Raw genomic sequence first — 23912 nt, 5'->3', positions numbered from 1 at the left:
GTAGGGAATAGATCACCAATCATGTTAAATAAACTATTGGGTTCGTCAATTAGCTCATCACTCTCGGTGGTCAATGTATCTCCGTGTTCTCCATGATCAGTCCATTTCATATATGCAATTGACATTCCATGATGCAGCAAATGGACATGAGCAACATGAAGAGGCTGCCAACGTTTATTCAAGCACTCCATGCAGGGACATATTGTCTCATTCCTCTCATTCACATGATGTTTTGCAACCTCCATAAAAGATCTAACCCCTTCTTTATACTCTTCACTGAATTTGTCCTGCTTAAGTATCCATTCCCTATCCATCTTAACCTAATTCCAATCTAAACAAGATTGAAAGGATCAATATGGATATGTAATAACCAACAAGCAGTTTATTATATGCATTTTAGCAGTTTAATTGGCATAAGAACAAATGCATGTAATAGACATAAGTTACCTAAGTTTTTAGAAACATTATGGAGGCATTATTTATCTATATTACAGTTTATTATATGCATCTTAAAGATCATTTTTCACCTGTCTAATAACTTTTCAGATTCATGTAATAGACACAAGTTATCTAAGTTTTCAGAAATATTAGAGGCATTACTATCTTCTTCTTTTTTAATTCATGTTACAAGCATCACTTATCCAAGTTTTCAGATTCATGTTACAAGCAAAGCATGATTAGTTTTCTTAAGTAAACTATAAAACACCTGTACATATGTTTCTAAATGAAGATGTAAATAAAAACAAATTGCCTTATCATAGTAGTTTATATTTAATTATTAAGTGTTGAATAACTTACCTTAAAAAAACACGCAAACTCAACAAGTTCTTTGGACTGAAGTTGTTAAATGCCGTCAATGTCCTGGGAAAAAATGATGATATTGTTAGTCAGAGAAATAAGTGTTACTAAATGATGGTAATTAAATTGGAAAGAAAACTTATACACCTGTCAATACATTAAGCTAAAGAATGATGACATAATAAAGATACATGAATATCTAGTTTGCAGATAATACAAAAGCTCAATTATTACTCCCTTCTCATTCTCATCAATCTTTTGAAGTCATATATATTCAGAAGAGTATATCGATCAACTAATGACAAATAGAGCTAGATAGAATACACACACACACATATATATATATATGTGCCATACATGGAGCTAATTGTGTTAGATCTACGGACCCTCTTTTGGTTGTTAGTCAATGCAATCAGATATAACTAGGAAGAAGAGGCCAAGTTTAATATAGAGGTGTTATGCTCTTAAAAAAGCACTCAGTCAAAGGTGCCTCTTAAAATCATGCACTTTTAGATGATCTTCAAAATATTACTACATCAACAAGAAATGCACAATTTCTCAATTACACTGAAGCATCTCTAAAGGACAAAAACTAAAGAGTAGTGACACTATCTTCTTTATTAATTCACCAAAACTTTATTTTAAATCCAATTGACTTGAAATCAATCTTGAAACAACCATTTGAAATGTCAAATTCAATATACATAAAAATCAGAGGCTCATTGATTCAAATGGGAGTTCAAATCTCAACAGAAAATCAGATGATACGTTTAAAATTCTAGAACTTTCTCAATTACAGACCAAACTTGGAAAAAACACCCAAACTCACTTTACAACGGAATAAGATGAAACTTTCCAGATCTTTTGTTAACTAACAAAACAGAAACATGTCAAAATTTCAGAACATTCGGAGGCCAGTAAGTTGGTTAAAATAAATTCCGAAGAGGGCGGTGCTGCAGTTTCTGCAGAATTTCAGTAAAACTGTTCTCTCTTCTAGATGGAGTTTAGAGTTCAAATTTGTTTTAGTTTTGGACAAAACTTTCTTGGAACAAATCTTGAGGTGTCTATTTTTATGTAACAAAGCTCAGATGAAGTCCTTATTGGAAGATATTTGAAAATAACAACCAAAGTTTATGCTGAAATAAAAGTATAGTTTTGGAAAGCCAACATGGCCTATTTTGTAACACATTCTATCCACATTGCAAGAACCTACTCTTCTACACCACAAACTGAACTACCAGACGTGAAGTACCAAACTAAAGCACATGAACAAACTAACCAACAAGATTCTCAAACAAAAGTAGCTAATGTCTAGATATATGAACTTCTCTGTGTTACTCATAACTCACCACTGCTATAAGAAATGCTGCTTTAAGATTTCCACAGGCTTCACAGCAAGCTTTACTCAACAAGAAAGGAAACCACCTGTCAAGAAAGAATTTGATACATAAGCCACAATAGAATTAGTGCCACAATAGAATTAGTACAGCAAATGGCATCCTCAATCAGAAGTTCTCATATTTTACTAGAGTATAATGACATGTGGGAAACTTCTCTCTAGCTAGTTCTCATTACCTATCTAGCTAATAAATTAATAACCTCATTATCACTCAATCTGAAAGCCTTCTTTCATATTTCTATTCTTGATAATTAACTTATGCTATATTTATTAGGTGCATATTTCACTAGTGGGAAAGGATCACATGAAAGTTCAATGAGTTATAGACAGCAAACAATGGAAGAAATTACAGAAATTGCAGAAAAGTAAAGTCAAGAAAAAATTGAAAAAGTTCAGCAGAGTAAAGTAGTTGATGATCAATAAGGATCTCCAAATGCACAAAAATGAGAAATCATTAAACAACAGAACAATCAAATTGAACAAACACCAGTTCAATACACAACAACGGCAAGCAAAAACAATTTATACCCAAAAGCAACTCAAACACTAAGGTTGAGAGAAAATTAATAAACGCTAACCACTTGCCTCTAACTCATAATTTATATGTATGATATATATTTCATCAATTCAATCAACATGTGGCACTATCCATGTTTGGATTCATAAATTGGACCTATTTCAATCAACTATGGTCAATTCAAGACAAATAAAAACCTAAAACCCCCAAATAGTATTGAAAATTAAACTTGAATGAGGAATTATTTTAATCAACAACCTGAAAAACCAACTAAAACACTCAAAACCCACATTCAAATCATAAAACAAAATCAAACTACAAGAAATTGCAAAACCATAATATAGTTAAAGCACTACTAGAATTATGCTCATAGACATCACGACAATTAAATCGGTGAGAAATACACGCGATGTAAAACAATGTCATTAACATCGATTCCTCAAAAACCGATTTGTATGCATATAACTGACATCGTTTTTTACTGTTGACCGATGTCTATATTTTGATTCTAAAATTTTCAAAAACGCAGAAACACTAAGTTAAAAATTTTCAGGAACGCGGGGAACAAATATCTAAAAACACCAATTTGTGATCATAATAGCAGTTTAACATCGAGTCTGGAATCTAATCCGATGTTTATTGTTGTATGGGACATCGGTTTTTAACCGATGTCTAATTTTTGGCGATCTTTTACATCACCCACTAACACATGTGTACAAATTTTTTTTTACATCGGTTTCTGGCCGATGTATATGAGAAAAATTCTAGTAGTGAAGCAACTGAGAATTAAATTGAGATATATGGAAGAGAAAGATTGAACCATATACCTACGTTGGGTTATATTTGAAAAGATGAAAACGATTGAAATTGGATGATGACGATTGAGAAGGTACAGTGTAGTGGGTCGGTTGTCGCAGATAATCGATGGTGGGTCACCGGCAATCGAAGGTGGTCACGGGAAATCGAAGGTGGTCCCGGGCAATCAAAGGTAGTCACTGGTGATAAGAGAAGGGGTTGGTGGTGGAGCGATTAAGATGGTGGGAGGTGATCGAAGAGTGTAATATGGAAGAGAGAACTGGTGTAGAGAGTTCTATCGTGCAATTTGGGTTTTTTTTTTTTTTTTTTTTTTAAGTTATATAATTTTAGGGGTTCTCAGCGAGGAATGTCTATCTTTCCTTGTAAAATATTTTTAAACTGGCGCCATCTTAAGCCGCCAAAGATTTTGGCATAAAAAACAAAAAGCGCCAAAGATTTTGTGATGAACTTAAAATTAATTGTGAGGAATTTTTGGCGTAAAATTTTGACGCCAATTCTTGCTACATCATAACCAAGGAACAACAAAACTCCTCACTCAAAATGAGAATTTGCGAGGGATGTTTCCTCACACATTCTTAAACAAGCGATGACTATCTATTCCTCGCGAAATCCAACTTTCTGCGAGGAATTGTTAATCGTCGTAGATATTTTCCTCGCTTATGACATGATTTCTTGTAGTGCTTTGGGTACGGTTCTTGACGCTATTATGAGTTGAATGACCACTGTAGGGACATATTTGTGCATTGAATTTGGCTAGGAGGATACTCTAGAGACCTAATTTCCATTTCTTGAATTTTCTCGCATTTTATTTGTAAATTTAGTTGTCACATTTTATTTTATATATTTACTTTTGGTTGATTAGGAAATCAATCTATGAAATTCAATGAACTACAACTCATTGTAAATAGCCATCATTAGACTCTTAATTTTGATTACGCTTTGGTGCAAATCAAAACCAAGCATTGTTAAGGCTTGGTGCCTTAGTGATCGGAGTAATATTTTCTATGATTTTAATATCATTTTCCCTACATTTTACTTAGTTATTCTCTTAACAATATCATTTCTAACTCGATCAATTTGTTTTATTTAGGTAGAAATGAACTTCAAACGCAAGAAATGAGCTAAGGAGAGCTGGAAATGAAGGCAAGGAGGAAATGAAGCACAGAAATGGGAAAGAAATGGAGAAATGGAGAAATGGAAACTTTCCTAATCTAAAACAAGAAATCCTAGTCGAAGTGGGAATCCTAATGCAACTAGGAGTGAGCTCGGAAAAATGGTGTTCGGAAATGAGAAATGACAGAGTCTTAGTTGGACTAGGAAACCTGATGACACTAGGAGTCCTGGTGGTGCTAGGAGATGCTGTGGCTTCAAGATGACTCAAGATGGTTCAAGAATGTTCTAGAATGCACAAGGAATTTCGGCAACAAAGGAATGGGCTTTGAAGTTGTCCAATTGAGAAGCCTGGCCCAAAGATTGAAGCATGTGACTTGCACATGAGGTTCTAGATCCTTCTTGACGTTTTGGGAGAACCCTAAATCAATTATTATTGGTTTTTGCCGAAAATTAGTAGAAGCTTCATGAAGATTTCGGTAAGAGTCCAACTAGGGTATTTTCGGATTTCTTTGGAATTCTTGGAGAGGAAATAGCGGAAGAAGAATTGAATTATGATTCTACATGCAAGAAAGCTGAAATATGGACTAGATACATGGAGAATTCGGCCAAAGAGAAGGTGACTTGTTCTCTAGTTCAAATGGAATTTTCTTATTGGTTGAATGGTGTCACACAAGAGAGATTTCTTAGGGAATTAAACCCTAGGCCGTGCACTATATAAAGAAGGGGATAAATGCCGTGCAGATCATCATAAAACCCTGAATCAAAAATCGCAATACCTCCCTTTATTCTCTCAAAATTTCGGTCTCTCCAAGTGTTCAAGGTTTTGAAGCCGTGAAGCAAGGTCTTCCTCCATCCCCCATCCTTGCCGTGATCATCTTTTCCGTTCACCACCTTTGAAGACCTTCTTGCGTTCTTGAAGCATCTTTAAAAGTGTAACCATGAACCCTAGAACTTTGTTTTCGGTTTTATTACTTTGTAACTTAAAGATCAAATTCTTAAGCGTTCTTTGTTTTTGGTTTTCTTGGATGATGCGATTTCATGTTAGATTAAAGTATATGTTTTGATGATTGTTCATACCTACACTAGCAAGGCTATTTGCTACATCACCAAGCATAATTAACACCCTCTTTGGGACACCCACAAGCCATGGTGAGGCCCAACCGCTACTTGCATCTTGTAGCCCTATGTTCAAGCTACGCTACGGTATCCGGAAGTCGCAAATCCGCCACCGGGAAGCCATCTTTCCGGCCTAGCCAACATGCCCTCACAACTAGGCTTTCTACACTAGAATAGTTGTTTACTTGTCCCACAACGAAAACCATGTAAAGGAGATGGCTTCCTTCACCTATAAAATGAATGCCTCCTCCCACTTAAACACCAATTCCACTACAACTGATCCCATTACATACTTTGTAATCCCTTTGGGCCGCAGCGGCCCAAACACACTAGTTAAATATTCAAGTGGACGTAGTTTCCCGCTAAGGCGAGAGATGAACCACTATACATCTTGTGTCAATCTCTCTCTCTCTCTCTCTTTATTTATAGCTAACTAGAGACCCCGCGGTCGCTAACGTTAACATTGGCGCCGTCTGTGGGAAGCCAACACAAAGGCTTCGTCACGTACCATGAACTTTGGCCCGTTGGCATATGGTCAACGCCGAGCTAGCTTGGTCAACACTGACCATGGTTGGTCAACGCTGAACTTCAAAGCTAAAATTTTGGGGGCGGCTATTTACTCTGGACACCCAGAAGGCTTCGCTGGGCACCCATGGCCATTCTTCGATCATCAACACCGGCGGCACATCACCGCTAGCCATGCCCAGCGGTCAGCAACCTTTGCTCCGCTCCACCACCGCTGAACTTCACCGCCCAACTTCCTCAGCTGGGAACCAAGCGGAACCACCGCCCAACTCACCAGCTATAGCATCCCCCGCTGGGAGTTCTCCGCCAACCATCGCTGGTCATAGTCCGCCGGCCAAGAGCTCCACCGTCCATGACCCGCTCATGTCCCAAGGCTCTGCTCCGCTGGTCACAGTCCACCGGTCGACCACCGCTGAGCTGTCTCCGCTGACTCCACGAGTCACCGCTGAACACCAAGTCCTCCGCCGCTAGGAGCAACCGCTGTCATGTTCTTCAGCTAAACAAAGCCTCCGCCAGAAGCTCTCAGGCAGCAAGTGTTACGATGGTTCGTCGAGAGTCAATCATTTTGTCCGTCAAGGATTGATCCGCCAAGCACAGTTGCGTCGAGCACTCGAGCTACTCATCAACCTATCTCTGCTAAGCGACCTCCATTGGCCATCACCTCCGCCAGGAACCTCCGCTGAGCTCCGAGTTCCGCCGGCCTTCTTTCTCCGCCGGACTTCTCAGCTGGACGAGCTTCTTCCGCCGAACTTCGACCTCCGCTGAGCCCAGGTGAGTCTCCTCTGTGAGGACCGAGAGCTACCACTGGCTAGCGACGTCAACAAGCACCGCCATCATAGCTGCAATCATCAGCGGCTCCGCTCCGCCAGCCCAGCCTAGAGCAGGCATGCCAGCACGCCAGTGGCAAGTGCCAGCATCAGCACCACCACAGCGCAAGCTCCGTACCGCCAGCAACCCCTACCGCTAGTGTTCAAATTGCAGGGTCTGACTCCAAACATTGGCGTTAATATAGCAAGCAAGCCTAGCGGTTCGCTCGTCACCCAGCACCTCTCGCTCATCACCCAGCGGTTCTTGACTCTCGCCTGTCGCCGAGAAACGTCAAGCATCAGTTCCAGCACCGACAGCCCAGCCCCAGCGGCTAACGCTCCGCCAAGCTTGTCCAGAGGTCCAGGTCTGGCCAAGACTCCACCGTCCAGGTGCTCCGCCGAGCACCAAGCTCTGCTCCGCCGGACAATCCGCTAGCCAGCTCCACCAAGCACCAAGCTTTGCTCCGCCGGACAACCCGCTAGCCAACTCCGCCGAGCACCATGCTCCGCTCCGCTGGACTGTTCACCGCCGGCATCTCCCGCCAAGCTCTGGCAGGTTGCAAGACCACGAGCAAGGATCCGCTTCGCCAACCAGCTGCCACCGCTAGCTATCCTCCGCCGAACTTCGAGCCTCCGCCGAGCTCAAAGTCACGGCCACCTCAGCTGAGCTCTAGGCCTCCGCCGAGCCTCCGCTGGTAGGACAGGCCTCCGCTGAGCACCGAGATAGCCCCTATGCCAAGGTCCCTCCGCCGACCGTCATCCATTCCGCTGGACAAAAGCTCCACTCCGCCGTCCAAGAGCTCCGCTGGCAGACATCCGCTAACCACGCTCCGCTCCGCCAGCCTCATCACCGCCGAGCGGCACCACTGGAAGTTCACCGCCGAACGGCACCGCTGGAAGTTCACCACCGACCTTCAAACTTCATCGCTGAGCAGCACCGCTAGAAGTTCACCGCCGAACTTCGAGCTTCACCGCTGAGCTCCGAGTTCCACTCCCTTCTTCCTCCGCTGACGAGTTTTCTCCGCCGGACTTCTCAGCTAGCACAGATTTCTCCTCAGCTGGGCGAGCTTCCTCCGCTAGCTTCCAGTGGACAACCTCAGCTGGACATCCACCGCTGGACATCCTCTGCTAGCCAACCTCCGCTGGCCATCCACCGCTGGGCAGCCTCAGCTGGCCATCCATCACTGGCCACCCTCCGCTGGACATCCTCCGCTGGCCAACCAAAGCGATGGAGCGTCATGCTTGGAACAACTCCAACATGATTCGGGTACTTACATCAATTTCAACTCCAACTCGCTCCAAATCGGCATAAGATAAGTAACTATATCTTATCTTTTACGCTCTTACAATTTGAGCTATTGCCAATGCCATAACTATACATGTCTCCATGACCCTTAAGCATACCTATAACATGTTATTAGCAACTTTACTACAAGTACATGCTACACACATACATGCTTAAATGCACTTTCATGAGACATGCATCTAGAAGCTTGTGACACTTATAGCTCAATTAAACATGCTCGGATAAACACTTGCGAAACGGTTACGACTCGCTTGGGTATCAAAGCATGGCCGCGACTCGGTTGGGCTACGCCCCGCACGCTCGTACAGCGCCTACACCCAACCCGCTCGAACACCTAACTCGCTCCACTTATCCAACATGCTTTAGTTACGCTCTCGGTTCACAATGCTTCATACATGTGGTCTAGCCTCCGGGCACCACACTTTTTTACGTTTTCTTACATATGGTCTAGCCTCCGGGCTCCACGAATCTATGGTCTACGATCTACCGCCATGCGGCAGGGCGACGCCCCATTATCTCATGCACTTCATACATTAGTGCACCTCCGATGTAACTACATATACGAATTTTTTGTCTTTTGTGATGCAGGATGGTCAGTCCCTTCTTGCTTGTGGAGCTCGGGGACTAGTAGGGGCCGTGCGCCTCTCGGATATTACTTATGCTTGATGACTTCATGATTTGAACTCCCCAACCAAGAAGCTACTCTTACTCGGGGACTTCGGGGACTTGTTCATACCTACACTAGCAAGGCTATTTGCTACATCACCAAGCATAATTAACACCCTCTTTGGGACACCCACAAGCCATGGTGAGGCCCAACCGCTACTTGCATCTTGTAGCCCTATGTTCAAGCTACGCTACGGTATCCGGAAGTCGCAAATCCGCCGCCGGGAAGCCATCTTTCCGGCCTTGCCAACATGCCCTCACAACTAGGCTTTCTACACTAGAATAGTTGTTTACTTGTCCCACATCGAAAACCATGTAAAGGAGATGGCTTCCTTCACCTATAAAAGGAATGCCTCCTCCCACTTAAACACCAATTCCACTACAACCGATCCCATTACATACTTTGTAATCCCTTTGGGCCGCAGCGGCCCAAACACACTAGTTAAACATTCAAGTGGACGTAGTTTCCCGCTAAGGCGGGAGATGAACCACTATACATCTTGTGTCAATCTCTCTCTCTCTCTCTCTTTATTTATAGCTAACTAGAGACCCCGCGGTAGCTAACGTTAACAATGATTAATTTCCAATAGCCTTGAAGCATGATTTCGTTTTAGGATTTTCAGATTTATAGTTTTCGAAATCTCTATATGTTCTTGAATGTTTGTTGATTTTGTTCTTCAATCCCATCTTTCATGTTTCGATTTCTTTGTTGACCAACTTAGGTTTCGAGTTGCATGATTGAATTCATACTGAGATGCTAGCATCCTAGGTCTTGTTAATTAAAGTGGAAAACCTATAATTAATTAAGTAAATCAACAAAGAGAATTGCATGCTCGATTAGCGTTCTAACTTGTGTGTTTTTCTTAAATCAATCAAACTTTCTAAGTGTTTAATGCGTTGAATATGTTTGTTATTGGATTGCTCACTCATTAGCATAACATGATTAATAGGGTTAACTATGGTGCGTTCATCTAAGTTAATTTAACTAAGGAAAGTAATAAGAACTTTTGCATGCGTTCATGATTTGTTCTTGATTGATTTCATTCAACTACGTATGTGTTTGATTCGAAAGTTGTGATTTGTGTCCTTGGATTCGTGTTAAAGGTTGTTAATTATATCATACATTCTCATCCGTCCATCTTATCTTGATTCTTGGTTGATTGGTCATTGTAATTAGTTAGTTAGATAATTAGTTTAGAAAATAAAACAAATTTCAAAACCCCCCTTACTCTTTGTAAATTTTCGTAAATATTGTGTAAATATATTAATATTCTTTCTTTGATGCTTAAATGACAGGAGCATCCTCAATCCCCGGATAGAACGATCCCTACTTGCTATATACTAACAATTGACAACAGGATTAATTTTGAGAACTCATTTTGAGCTCATCACTTTGACTAACATTTTTCCTTATTTTATTTTTCTTTGGTGTGCTAAGTGTCTTTATTCCGATTACCCAAGGATTGTGGGTTAGCTACTAATCTCTATGGTACGATAATTTTGGCCTTAATACTTCCCTATCTTGACAATGATACATACGTTTGCGTAAATTTGTATCAAGTCATGGATGCAGAGAGAAAATGTGATATCCCGTACCCAAATTTTTGTGTGAGTGTGTGTGTGTGTTTTTTTTTTTTTTTTTTTTTCAAGTTTTTTATATCTTACTTTTGTGGTATTCTTCTTTAGTTAAAATTTCTCATATATATATATATATATTAGGGAATCAGAAATTGAGAGAGAATGATTTGTAATTTCAATGATAATAAGGACCTCTTTATAGAGGATTACAAGCAAAGAATCTGCATCTTACAAGGAAACTGAATCGTACAATGATTAGTATATCTCCATAGATATCTGTAAGACTAAACCTATTACAACTTGAACAAGTAATTAGAGTTTGGGCCAGACACACAAACTAGGTGCTCATCTCGTTGCGTCATCAAAAAAATTTTCAAGTAACAAAAACTCAATGGGGACAAAAAGAACCTCGGTCAAAGGAGAAAAAGAGTACAACACACCCTTCACATTTCGAGACCATACATGTTGACATCTCTCCCTAATGTCTGCATCTCCTCATGATGACTACGATCATGAGAGTTCGGTTAACTTCCGCAAACCTATGCTAGCAACATGTTTCTCGAAAGTGGATTTAGGTAATATTTAGTGAACAAGTTTGCCACATTATCCTCAGTCCCGAACGTGGTTCACTTTAATCTTGAAGAGTTTCTGTTGTTGCTGATTATTGAAGAACTTGGGTCATATATGCTTGGTATTGTCGCCTTTGATGTAGCCTTGGTTCATTTGTTCAATGCAAGCAGTATTATCCTCATACATGATCGCAGGCTCATCTGTGGTAGACTTCAAACCACAATTGCGTCAAGCATGCGTAATTATGGATCTAAGCCATATACATTCAAGAATTGCATCGTAAAGAGCAATAATCTCTGCATGATTCGAAGAAGTAGCAATTAGGGTCTGTTTTGTAGACCTCCAAGATATCACAATCTTACCTATGGTGAACACATAACTAGTTTTCGAATTCCCTTTTGTGGCTCAGAGAGGTACCCAGGATTAGCAAAACCTTACAAAACGCTAATGTCGTTTTGGGATGAGGAGAGGGGACGCAAGCCAATGTTGGCGGCATTCCTAGTGTGATGGGTCTGAATCCATCATCTCTCTGTAGGGATATAATAATCTCATATCAATCGTACCACTCAAGTATTGAAAGATATCTTTACACGAAAAGGGGGATTTTTGGTTTTTGATTTCTAATAATTAAAACTAAGTTAACAAAACAATTAAAATGCAAAAACATAAAAATATGAATGGAATGAGAGAACAAAGATCAAAATCGAAACTTATGATTAAAATTGATTTAAACCCCAATATTATTCATCTAAGTCATGAGAAAGGAGTTGATCATGTGAAACGTTAAAAGCAAACAATTTCCCATATTTTACTTTTCAATGCTAATTAATCTAAGTGAAAGCACAAAGACTAATCCTATCAAACATGCATTCAAGCCCTAGAAAGCTAGTCAATCATGACATGTTCAACGCAATAAGCACCTAGAAAGGCTATCAACTCAAGTGTGCAACTTAGTATGAAAAAGTCCACCTAATTGCAATTCTCTTTAATTAAATTCGGTTTTTGTCCAAAACCTTTACTACTTTTCGATTTAAGAACACAAAACCAAAAAGTTGATTCATGTTCTTAAATTGTAGCACCATTCATATCGAAACCCTAAGTGTTTGCAACCACATAAGATTAAAATACAAAAGTTATCTATAACGCAAATTTAATTAAACAAACCCACATAAGCAACTTTCGAAGAACAATATATGAATCTGAAAATTTCTCAATTAATCATAAAATTCCAGAAATTAATAATTGTTCAAACACATATGTCAACTAGTTCATAACCAACGAAATTCAAAGCAAAGGTTACAAAGAAGAGGTCGAATTACAACGTGAGATGAAGATGGTGGTCTCTTGAATCTCGAAAGCAAGCTTCAAGGATGGTGGTGGATGATGATGCTCACGGAAATTCTTCTTCTCCCTTGGCCTTGCTTGAATTTCGTGGAGATGACTAGAGGATGGAAGAACTCACGGCTATTCTAGAGAACTTTTCTGATTTTTTCTAAAGTGTAAATTGTATGGAAGAGAGGACCCCTAGACGTTGAGAAGAAGAGAGACTATATAGGGGACGGCAAACTTGGTCTCCAAGCCGTGCAATTCTCTAGGGTTTCTCACGGCAATGACTTGTTTAATCCACATATCTTCCTCCAATGTAAGCTTGCCACATAAGCCCTATGACATGGTTCAACCAATCACATAATTTTCTAGAATATCTCCCTAAATAAACTTGCCGAAATTCCTTGAGATATTTTCTGATTTTGCACTTCCAATTCGGCCAAACTTCCTTTAGGGTTTCAAGGAATGTATCTAGACTTCTTTTGAGAGATTTTCGAGTTCAACATATATTCTCCTTCCTTTTATTTCTCCCTCAAAAATCTCTACCGAATTTCTCTTTAATATTCTGATTTTCCACGCCTCTTCCTTGTTTCTCTCATTGCTGTGGACGGCAAACATCTTTAAGGTTAGGGTTTTGCGTCACAAACCCTAATGTCATGGGCTTTGGTGGGCCTTGATCCATTTTGCCGAAAATCCATAGAGTTCTTGGGCTTCGTTGCTTCATCTTCAAGCCTTCTCATTTTCCAATGCAAAACACTTCATTTCTTTCATTTCTTTTCATAGTTGCGTTGGAAACTTCATTGGTAAGCTCTCCTCTATTTCGCAGGGTTTCCTGGTTGCACTAGGAAAGCTTGTTTCTTCATTTCTGCTCAAATGTGTGGGCCGTTTTCTCTCATATTTGTTCGTCTTGATGTTCGCAAGCTCCTCTTTCCATTTGTGCGTTCATTTCCACTTTTTAGCTCGGAGGTCCTGAAAATAGAAACTAGTAAGAAAAATAGAAACTTTCCTAAAATGAAAAATGGCAACTTTCCTAAACTGAAAATGGGAAACTTTCTAAAAATGAAAAATAGAAACTACCGAAAAATGGAAACTTACTAAAAATGATAAATAGAAACTACAAAAATAGAAACTTTCTACAAATAGGAACTTTCCCAATCAAAGAATGGAAACTTTCCTAAACGGAGTTTTATTAAGGAAATAACGCAAGAAATGCAGGGAAAGGCAAGTAAAACGTCGCATTAAAATGCTCCTATCAACGACCATGAGGGTGCTTGAAGGCTTAACTTTGTCAGTATTGAAACGCCTAAGCATCTTTTGGGTATAAGATGATCGATGAATTAGGATACCATCAACACGGTGCTCAAGTTCCAAACTGAGACAAAACCGTGTCCTCCCAAGATCTTTCATCTCAAACTTGGATTTCAAATGTTCAGCGGTTTCCCTTAACTCTTTAAGGGTTCCAATTATGTTCATATCATCAACATAAACCGCAACAATGGCGAATCTGGAACTTGTTTTTTTATTTTTATTTTTTTTATGAAAACGCATAGGTATAGTTCATTGTTAACATATGTCTTCCCAATCAAGTAGTCACTTAGACGGTTATACCACATCCATCTAGATTGCTTCAATCCATATAGTTCGCGTTTTAGCCTTATTGCAAACGTGCTCTGTGGTTTAGAGCCACTTGATTTGGGTAATTGATGTTCATCTGGGACCTTCATGTATATCTTTGTATCTAGATCCCTATATAGATATGCAGTAACCACATCCATAAGCTGCATGTTCAGTTTTTCAAAAACTTCCAAACTAATGAGGTAGCGGAACATGATGACGTCTATTATGGGAGAATATGTTTCCTTGTAGTTGATTCCAAGGTCTTGTGAGAAGCCTTGAGCCACAAGGTGAGCTTTGTACCTTACAATCTCGTTTCTCTCATTACGCTTTCTAATGAAGATCCATTTACGTCCAACGGGTTTTGTATTAGGTGGTATTGGCATAACTGGCCCAAATACCTTACTCTTCGCTGGAGAATTTAGTTATGCTTGGATCACATCTTTCCATTTAGGCTAATCAACTCTATGTTTGCATTCATCAACGGAGCATGGTTCGATGTCATCGGACTCAATAATCTCACGCGCAATAGAAAACGTAAATACATCATCGACGATGATGGAGTTTCGTTTTCACGTCCCATGTACACTAGTGTAATTCACAGAGATCTCTACGTTCTCAGGAATAGGTTCTAACACGTTGAGGCGTCCCCCAACGAGGTCTCTTGGACATAACTATAATTTTGAACATTCTCGTGGGACGAATTTTGAGTATCGATGCTCAAACAATCTGATTGTGCCTCAGTCGCTCTCTTTCTAGGAGGAGTATCCTTCAAATCAATCGGTCTACAACGCTTCCTTGGGGGACCTGTGATCATTGACACCACATCACTGCCAATATGAGCAGTGGTGCCATTTCCTGGTACCTCAGGAGTGGCGTTACGTCCATTATTCGGGATGTATATCCTTGCAGGTATATTTGCAGCAGGTATGTGTGATCTCGTCACTTTAGCAATATTAGAAAAAGCATCAGGCAGAGTATCTGCTACGTTATGAAGCTCGATAATCCTTCGCAGTTCAAATTTGGACTGTGCGGTACGGGGATCAAGATAAGACATAGTAGGGACAGACTACTACAATTCCTGTCGTTCCTGTTGAATATCCGTGTTCTTATCTCTCCCTAACGACGGGAAGACTGTCTCATCAAAGTGATAATCCACAAATCTAGCGGTAAAGAGATTGCCTGTCAAGGGTTCCAGGTAGCAGACGATAGTTGGAGGTTCATATCCAACATATATGCCAATTCGTTTATGTGGATCCATCTTAGTGCGCTGTGGCGGCGCAATAAGTTCATAAATGGCACACCCAAATATACGTAAGTGCGAGATATCAGGCTTGTACCCAGTCACTAGCTGTAAAGTAGAGTAGGGTTGGGTGGCAGTGGGTCGCAGACGAATTAGAGTAGCTGCATGCAATATTGCATATCCCCAAGCGGAAACAGGGAGATTGGTGCGCATAACCAATGTCCGGGCTACCACTTGTAGTCGCTTTATGGCAGCTTCTGTGAGACCATTTTGGGTGTGTACATGAGGAACATGATTCTCAACATCAATCCCTAGTGAATGCAATAGATGTCGAACATTTTCGATGTAAACTCTTCAGCATTATTGAGTCGAATTAACTTAATAGGGTGGTCCGGGTAGTGAGCCCATAGATGGATAATCTGGCTAGAAGTTTAGCATAAGCAACATTTTTAGTGGACAAGAGCGCGACATGTGACCAGCGTGTTGACGCATCAACTAATACCATAAAATATTTAAAAAGTCTGCAAGTTGGTTGAATTCGTCCACAGATATCCTATTGGATTCTATGCAAGAATGGAATGAATATTTTTGTATCCTTTGCATAGGACGGTCTCAGTCCTAATTTTCTTAAGGAACAGACTTTGCAAAACGAGCGATGGACCTTAGAAGCAACCAATGAGAATTTTGGTTGGGCTTGAAATGCTATTCGAAGCAAAGTTGGTGATTGCAACATTACCAAGGGCGTCATACTATGATAAACACCATCCATGGCGTCAATGTCACCGGCCCTAGGCCAGCTGTGGACGGCGGTGACGCCAAAGGCAGCGGCGGCGGTCACACTCTGACAGGACTTGCCCCAAAATTCACCCTGAAATCCGAAGTAGTCCTGAGGGGCCCCCCACCTTAGGAGAAATCTTACCGAAAATTTAGCAGCACTTCCTTAAAAATGGACTATCCAACACTGCAGAAAACAATTAAACACTTCTAATCATATAAATCGATTTTCAACCCCTGGAGCCTACCTGCCCTTTATAACCACAACCGCCCACCCGCTGAAATATAACAGGGGTCCCAGCCTCTCGGGTCTCTGTGAATTATAAATATAACAAATCATAACACATATTCAACACACATTCATTATTCATGAATATAATTCTCATCCTGCCATTGCATTAGTCGACCCAGATAATTCAAACCATACTCAGATATACACTCACAACATACATGTCTCAGATCAATAATCATTACAGCAACCAATTCATCCCCTCTCCTGGTGCTACCACGAGAACCATGACCACCAGTACATCCCCTCTCTTATGGTACCACAATAACAATCTCAGTCACCAGTTCATCTCCTCTCTTCTGGTGCCACTGATCGAGACCACTAGTTCATCCCCTTTCTTCTAATGTCTCCAACAACATAAGTCATTCAATAAATTCACGAACAATAATCTCAACAAACGATCATCACAACCAACCGAAACAATACTACAATCACAATATAATACTACTCGATCAATAATTAATACATCCACGATCATACAATAAACCGAAAAATCATAACAATTACTCATATTCATAATATTCATCAGAAATTAAAGATCACTATTAACACATAAATTCAATTAATTATCGACAATCATAAATCACAATGCGAAATTGTGTTCAAGAGGTCGCACGTCATGATTAACACTCAAATCCAAGACTCTCGTCGGAAATGAATTAGTATTAACTAATTTTGAATTCAAACGAAACAGCTAACTAATAGTTCATCGCAAAATCCTGAAAATCTGAACTCCTAGTCTCAAACTTCAAGGATTTCATAAACTCGATATTTCTAACATGCTCATCAAAAATGATAACGATCCAACGGTTGGATCATTATGAATTCATATCTGAATTTCTGAAACTTCAGAAATCCCAATCGATCTTGAAATTCGATGTATTCCTATCAAACTATGTCCACATGATTGTAACATCATGCTCTGCACAGTGGAATAACATGGAAGGTCAGAAGCAGCGGCACGCGCCGTCACCAGTAGCGACACGTGGGGCCCACGCGCTGCTGACCAACCCCCGACCCGGGTCACAGTACCTATGCCAAAATCTTCATCTCAACAAGCACAACAACTTTCATAACTGCAACAAAGTCCAATTTCAAGTTTAGAGACCAGAATTTACGTCGAGAAGGAAGAGGCCGAAATCGCTCAAATCTGAAATTCGTCTTCCTCGGGTTGAATTGAGATGTGAAACTTGGAAGGTTAGTAGAGGATCTCCATATGAACAAAGCCCAGTTGGTCTCCCCTCCTAATTTGGCCGGAGTTGGCTGAAATTTGAAGAAAACATCGAAAAAAGGGGTCTGACCTGCTAGTAGATTGACACATAAGCTTCTCTAAGATGCCCTTTCGTCTGCAATAATTAGAGGTAATGCAAAGCAACTCTTTTTCGTTCTCTGTATGCATTTCCGTATGGAATCCGTTGGCTCTAATATATTTAAAGCTCAATAGGGTTCAATTTGTCCTAGGAGTGTAGAGAGCTTTTGCGACAGTAATCAAGGTGCCATTAGGCAAAAGGAATTGGGTCATTCCATGCATGTCCTTGAACTAATCCTGATAGCCTAGCCATCGTAGTCACAGAGGAATATGTAGGCAACATCTCTAAGAATAATTGTCTATTTCGGAGAATTGTGTGTGTAGTTGCACTATCCGCAAAACATTGCAGACTCCAGTGTCCATTCCTAAAAGAAAAGCTCATACTTAAAATGGAGTCATAATGAAAAGAACTTCAAATTTTATTCATAAGCCAACGGAGTACATCATTGTTTCTTTAACAAAAGAAAATCTAATCTGAAACTAGCTAAATGCAAAACAAAGGTAGTCGTTTGACTTCTTTCGGTAACTCTAAAATAAATATGATCAGGAAAGTAGAGAGATGTCGGTGGAGCAAAGCTCGCTTAAGTATCGCTTTTCTCAAAACTTTCCTAGACATCATACTCACTTTGGATGAGCCTATTTGAAGAAAAACTAAACCAATGACATTTACTAATAAAATATATGGCAACTGCCTTTTATTTTCTCAGGGACTTTTAACCTCCCTTCTTCTCCCCCCCCCCCCCCCCCCACTTCTTCTTTTGTGGGGAAACCTAAGTCAAACTGTGCGAGTTCGTGCTTTCTCCAAGCTTAGAGCTTGTTGAGATCTCCAAATTTATAGTTTGTAGAGAATATACGATCGACCACACACATCGTTATTTCGATCTAATCCATGATCTCTTGGAATCAAATTTCCTGGAAGCGACTACGCTAAGAAATTCCTAATTTCTTGGGAGTGACTACGCTCAAAAATTTCTTTTGTTTTCGATCGTGGCAGCCTTTTTGCTCCAAAACTAACCCTTTTTCTTGTTCTCTTTCAAGATGAGTAACCTGAACAAATTGGACTTTGCTCCATTGGGAACAACTGACTGGATATCATAAGTAGATTTGTGATGTCCGCCAGCATCTCTAGGCTCAAGGAATCCTGGATACGATTCTTGATCCTAGCCAGGACGTGCTAACTGTTGAGCAAGCTCAAGCTGTGGAAGCTAATAGAGCAGCCTTGGAGGCAAATAAGGCGAAAGTCATCATCCTAATGACTCGTCATATGGATGAGTCGCTCCAGAACGAGTATATGAATGAAGAAGATCCCAAAAGGTTATGGGTTTCACTCGAAGAACGCTTTGGCAACGTCTATGACTCCCTTCTTCTTGACCTAGAAGTGAGATGGCATAATCTCCACTTCTGTGATTTCAACTCAGTTCTTGACTACAACTCGGAAGCACTTCGTATTAAATCCTTAATAGAATTTTGTGGAAAAGATATCAAAGAAGTTATGTTAATTGAGAGGACTCTCTCTACCTTCCCCGTCTCTGCTTTGATGGTTTTGTTAGGTCCATAATTACCTAGTAATTATTCCCCTGATCTTGCACTTTTGCTTAACTATTTATTATTTTTTCCTTATCATGCTAGGAAATAATGGAGAAGCATGGAAATGCCCTAAAAACTCAACCTTAGCACATTTTCCTACTCCAGTTAGGAGAAACTGAGCTAGGCAAGGAAGGAGGAGCGGCAGACTAAACAAATGAACTCCAAATGAGTTGAAACTTTTCAGATCCATTCTAGACATCCTAAGGATCATTTGTTATGAAGAATGCAAGATCTAGTTTGGAATGGATGGTCTTCAAAAGATCGGTGCAAATTTCTGCACTAGAAGACAAAAACTGCAAAACCGGACCTGTTTGGATTTCGGCAGCATTTTCGATCACACCACGGTGAACTAAGCTCTGAAATTTTACCAGGATGATTTATACTTATGGAGGAACAGTTGGTATGAAGAAGTCAAATGCCAATTCAGAAGTCTTGGTAGAGATCTAAGTGAAGGAAGAAAGAAGAAGAAAGTGCTCAAACGGACGAAAAAGAAGTCAATGAAAGTCAACGCCGGATTCCGGATATTTCCAACCAAGTTGGCCGGCCAAGAACATGTGTGGAGGATAAGAAGAGCTGACTAGAGTTAGAAACTTTAGGTCTAGGTTATTTTGAAATTCAAAATTTAAAAGATGACAAGTGGTCTCATTCTTACATCTTACAACTTTATCTCCCATTTATTGCCTTGTTCCCTTGCACAATGACCTAACTCCTCCATCAAAATATCTATGGGTTTTCTAAGTCATTTCTATGTGGAATCAAAGACTAGATCCACATTTTCTGCTTACACGTTTGTCAATTAGATCTCACCATTGATTCCTTTTAATCTCCACCCTTGATTTGAATTGTCTTGGCCTTTAAATAGCCCTTTCTCTCTTCCAAAACTGTGCATCCCCTTGACTCTCCCATTTTGGAGCATAAAAAACTCTCTTTCCTCTAGTTTTAGGTTGGTTTTTCATAGCGTGTGCATAGTTCACTATGCCAATAATGCCTTCAGACGACACATTTCAGACGACAAAATTTTTGTTTTCTGTCGTCTGAATCTTTTAAACTTCTTTAGACGACATATAAATTAATTCTGTTGTCTGAATAGCATGAGAATCCATACTATTTCAGTTTTTTCATCTTTTTCGTAAGTTAGAAAATTAAGACAACAGATATCTATCGTCTGAAAGAACTGATAAATTCGCATGAAAAAGTGAAAAATTAAGACAACATTCAAATGTAGTCTGAGTAAACCGGAAAATAATCTCTCTTCATCTGACCAAAATTTTTTTTTTGACACAACTAACTTATGGATTTGTTTTGGCCTTAGACCCCGTGTTTTTTCCACAAGACTCAACAGCTCTCTTTCCACAGAAACTCAACCCCTCTCTCGACCTAGAGTGAACTTCCACATAAACTCAGATCAATTCATGTCTCAAAACCAGGAGAGGTTCTTCTCCCCCCAAAAGAGATAGAAGCCACAAACGCACTCCTTGGGCTGAGTTTTGGTATAGAGAAGAGTCTTCTCAACCTCTCTCCGATTTTGAGGCCCTCGTCACTATTGGTAAAGTTCTTCAATTTGAAGAAGGAACGAGTCCGATTCATTGTTGTTCATTGGTAAGCCTCTTTCTTCGTCAATCTTAGGGTTTCAACTTTGGTTTGTTTTGGGTTTTAGGGTTTTGTTAGATATCGATTTGGGGATTTTGCTAATAAGGTTTTGTTGGATATCCATTTGGCAGTCTAGGTGCGGGGACTGGGCATTAGGTGCTGGAAAAAATATGTCAAAACAACTCAATCTGTCAATGCTGTAATCAATTCTTTCACTTCGACGAAAACCTAGACCTCTCTCTCGGTCTCTTAGTCCCCTTCAATGTCCACTTCAACTCAATCTGTCATTTTTTTTTGTTTTCGCTTTTGCCCCCAATACGTTGTCGTTTGCTTGTAGGTCTCTTTAACCTCAGAAATCAAAACGCAGTCGACATCTTTCAGAATGATAAGCGCCGCTGCTATGTCTACAAGGTACCATCTCAATGCTTTTTTCTTTTTTCTTCTTATTCAGGTTGGTTTGATTGATAAGTCTTGGCCCCATCTCAGTTATTTTTAGCTTGGTCTGTTGGTGTGTTGTTTATTCAAGTGTTGGTTTGATTTTTTTAAGTCTTGTTCAGCTTTTTCTTTAAGTCTTGTTCAGCTTTTTCTTTTCTTTCATAAAGCAAAGGATTAACAATTATTTTGTTAATGATCTTAGCATGCTTTGATCGACCAGAAAGGGAACACCGAAACGATGACGGATGAGGCGTCGGGGAATCTGGAGTAAGATTTCTATTGGAACCCAAAAAAGTGAAGGTAAGCTCTGTAAATGAAGTTTTTTGGGATTTTTGGGTTCTATGTGCTGAAGTGGGTATCAATGGTGTTCGGAATCATCTGCATCTCATATGGGTATGAGAAATTTTGGTTCTTTAATTGTAATTCTAGTCTCGTATTTGAGTTCTTTGTTTGCAACCAATTTTGAAATATAGGAAGAGTTGTCATTGACTTTTTAATGTGTTTAAGCTTGAATGATAAAATCAATGTCCAATTCATGGTGTTTTGGTGAAATTAGCAGAAATGTTTTGGTCTTAATTTGTGTAGTGCTTAAAATACTTGTGTTGCAGGACCCAGTAATCAGGCCATTGTGGGTAAAATGCCCCGATTACGATCGAGTTAGTATCGCCATCCTATCCTTTTACATCGAGTTAGCACAGTGGTCTTCTCATTCATTATCAAGTTCCTTTCTTTTCAACGTTTCTGGTGTTAATTCTTGATTAGAAGAATTAGAATAATTTTTTTACCTTTTGAAACATAAAGCTCTTTGGTGCATCCTGTTCCCCAATTTCTTCTAGAATAGGAAAAAGTAATTGCCAATGGAACTTCTGGATATTAATTACTAATTGAAGTTATAGCGAATTGGCTTGCAAAACATACATTTAATGCTGTTCTAATGTAATTTCTCAGGGACATACAAGCTTGCACTTAACTCATGTTACATTTAGCCCAGATGGAGAAGAGGTTCTACTTAGTTATAGTGGGGAGCATGTATATTTGATGAACGTAAATCATGGTATTTTAATCAGCTTGGAATAATTTAAAAATGGTATGATATGAAAAAACCCAGCTTAATAATTTAAATTGATTTTTGCAATTTGCAGCTGGTGGAAGTGATGTGCAGTATACTTCAGGAGATGCTTCAAAGATAATGAGCTTCATAGCTATACTGAATGGGCTAGAACTGCAGCAACCAGCATCCAGTGTCTTCAGAAGTCGTCTTCCTAAAAAACGCAAGGCCACTGCTATGGTGTGCATCTTTGCTTCTGGATTTTGGTTATTCTTGTCACTTTTATCTTTCTGCCAAATGGCCATAGCTAGTGTCTAACACAGTTGCTGCAGCATGAAAAGTGCAGTAAACTAACTCAAATTGCTGAGAAGTCCTTGGAGGAGGGGAACTTTTATCATGGCATTGAGGCATGCAATGAGGTGCTGGATGGATATGGTCGCGATATTGGGCCCATACTAAGGCATGATTGTCTCTGTACTCGTGCCGCATTTGTGCTGAAGGTTCTTTTGATATCAAGCAAAGTTACATGGTTGGATTATGGTACCTTAATATGAGATTCTCTGGGGCTTACTTCTTTCCCTTTTTTTCTTTTCCAGCGTAATTGGAAAAACGATGCTCATAGGCTATAAGGGATTGCTATAATGCCCGGAAAATTGATAACTCCTCTTTCAGAGCTCATTACTATATGTCTGAAGCTTTACCACAGGTAATATTGTACTGCACTTAAGTGTATGATGGTCTGAGCTTTTATTGTTTCGTTGGATGGGTTAGGGGTGGGGGAAAATTGGAGTTAGGAAATAAATTGTACTTATATATACAGATAAGATTGATCAAGTAATTTTTCCATTTAAAAGCTACTGCAATATTGCCACCAAAGGATAACGCCAAATATATAAATTCTGTTGACCTTTGTTTTTCCACTTACCATAACATATGCAAGGAATTGTAGTAGGGAAAAGTTTATAATAAACTTAAGGAAAGGAAATATGCAGATTATCTATAACCATATAGTTACCTAAGCAATATCTGGTGCTTCTTGCTCTCAAAATGTTGTCAGCTTGGCTTGATAAACTACTTTATGTTATATGTTTTTTGTATATTGCTAAGAAACATGTGTTAGATCATGAATGAAGTGAGAGAAGTTTGATAAGTATGGACTTTGGACCTGTCTTTGTTTTTGGTAAAGTATTTTTTTTATTGATGAATGTTATTATCTTGCAATTGGCCAAACATAAAGAAGCTGTAGAATTTGCTATGGCAGCACAATCTTTAGCTCCGTCAAATCCTGAGGTAACAGAACAATTGGAGTGTAAAAAGAAAGCTTGCTGCAGGTTTGTGACTTTGAGTGTGTTGTGCATTCTTTGATTCCCAGTAAAGTAGATTGTATATTTTTGAGTGCATCCTTTGATACTTTACTGCAGGATTATAGATTTTTAATTCAGCTGTTAATTTTATCTAGTGTAGTAACTAGTAACGGTGTGGCCTCT

At 39.7% G+C, this 23912-nt stretch overlaps 1 protein-coding gene and 1 long non-coding RNA gene across 5 annotated transcripts; one reads left to right on the top strand and one right to left on the bottom strand.

Annotated features, from left to right (window-relative positions):
- Nucleotides 1-15: 15 nt before the first annotated feature.
- On the bottom strand, nt 16-3645 carry LOC133712452 (uncharacterized). 2 transcript variants are annotated; one of them, XR_009847415.1, is made up of 3 exons: nt 3542-3645; nt 2148-2223; nt 16-331 (listed from the first exon to the last, which is right to left on the bottom strand). It is a non-coding gene; the product is annotated as an uncharacterized LOC133712452 (long non-coding RNA). The 2 variants fall into 2 exon arrangements; XR_009847417.1 differs by having other exon boundaries at nt 3546-3645.
- Nucleotides 3646-22170: 18525 nt separating this feature from the next.
- On the top strand, nt 22171-23912 carry LOC133735945 (protein ALTERED SEED GERMINATION 2-like). Of its 3 annotated transcripts, XM_062163400.1 has the most exons (5): nt 22171-22431; nt 22520-22665; nt 22749-22925; nt 23022-23131; nt 23687-23912. In XM_062163400.1, exons 1-4 carry the CDS (start codon nt 22416-22418, stop codon nt 23052-23054), a joined length of 372 nt encoding a protein of 123 aa, XP_062019384.1. In that variant the 5' UTR covers nt 22171-22415; the 3' UTR covers nt 23055-23131; nt 23687-23912. The 3 variants fall into 3 exon arrangements, with proteins under 3 accessions (XP_062019384.1, XP_062019378.1, XP_062019373.1); XM_062163394.1 differs by lacking the exons at nt 23022-23131; nt 23687-23912 and having other exon boundaries at nt 22758-23015; XM_062163389.1 differs by lacking the exons at nt 23022-23131; nt 23687-23912 and having other exon boundaries at nt 22749-23015.

Source organism: Rosa rugosa, chromosome 1 (assembly GCF_958449725.1).
Source record: "Rosa rugosa chromosome 1, drRosRugo1.1, whole genome shotgun sequence".
NCBI lineage: Eukaryota > Viridiplantae > Streptophyta > Magnoliopsida > Rosales > Rosaceae > Rosa > Rosa rugosa.
This window is presented reverse-complemented; position numbering and strand designations above follow the sequence as displayed.

What these genes read in the sequence shown, in the direction of transcription:
- LOC133735945 (XM_062163389.1), top strand. An exon ending in AACGCAAGGCCACTGCTATG is followed by an intron (nt 22,666 to 22,748) that starts GTGTGCATCTTT and finishes TGTCTAACACAG; the next exon opens with TTGCTGCAGCATGAAAAGTG.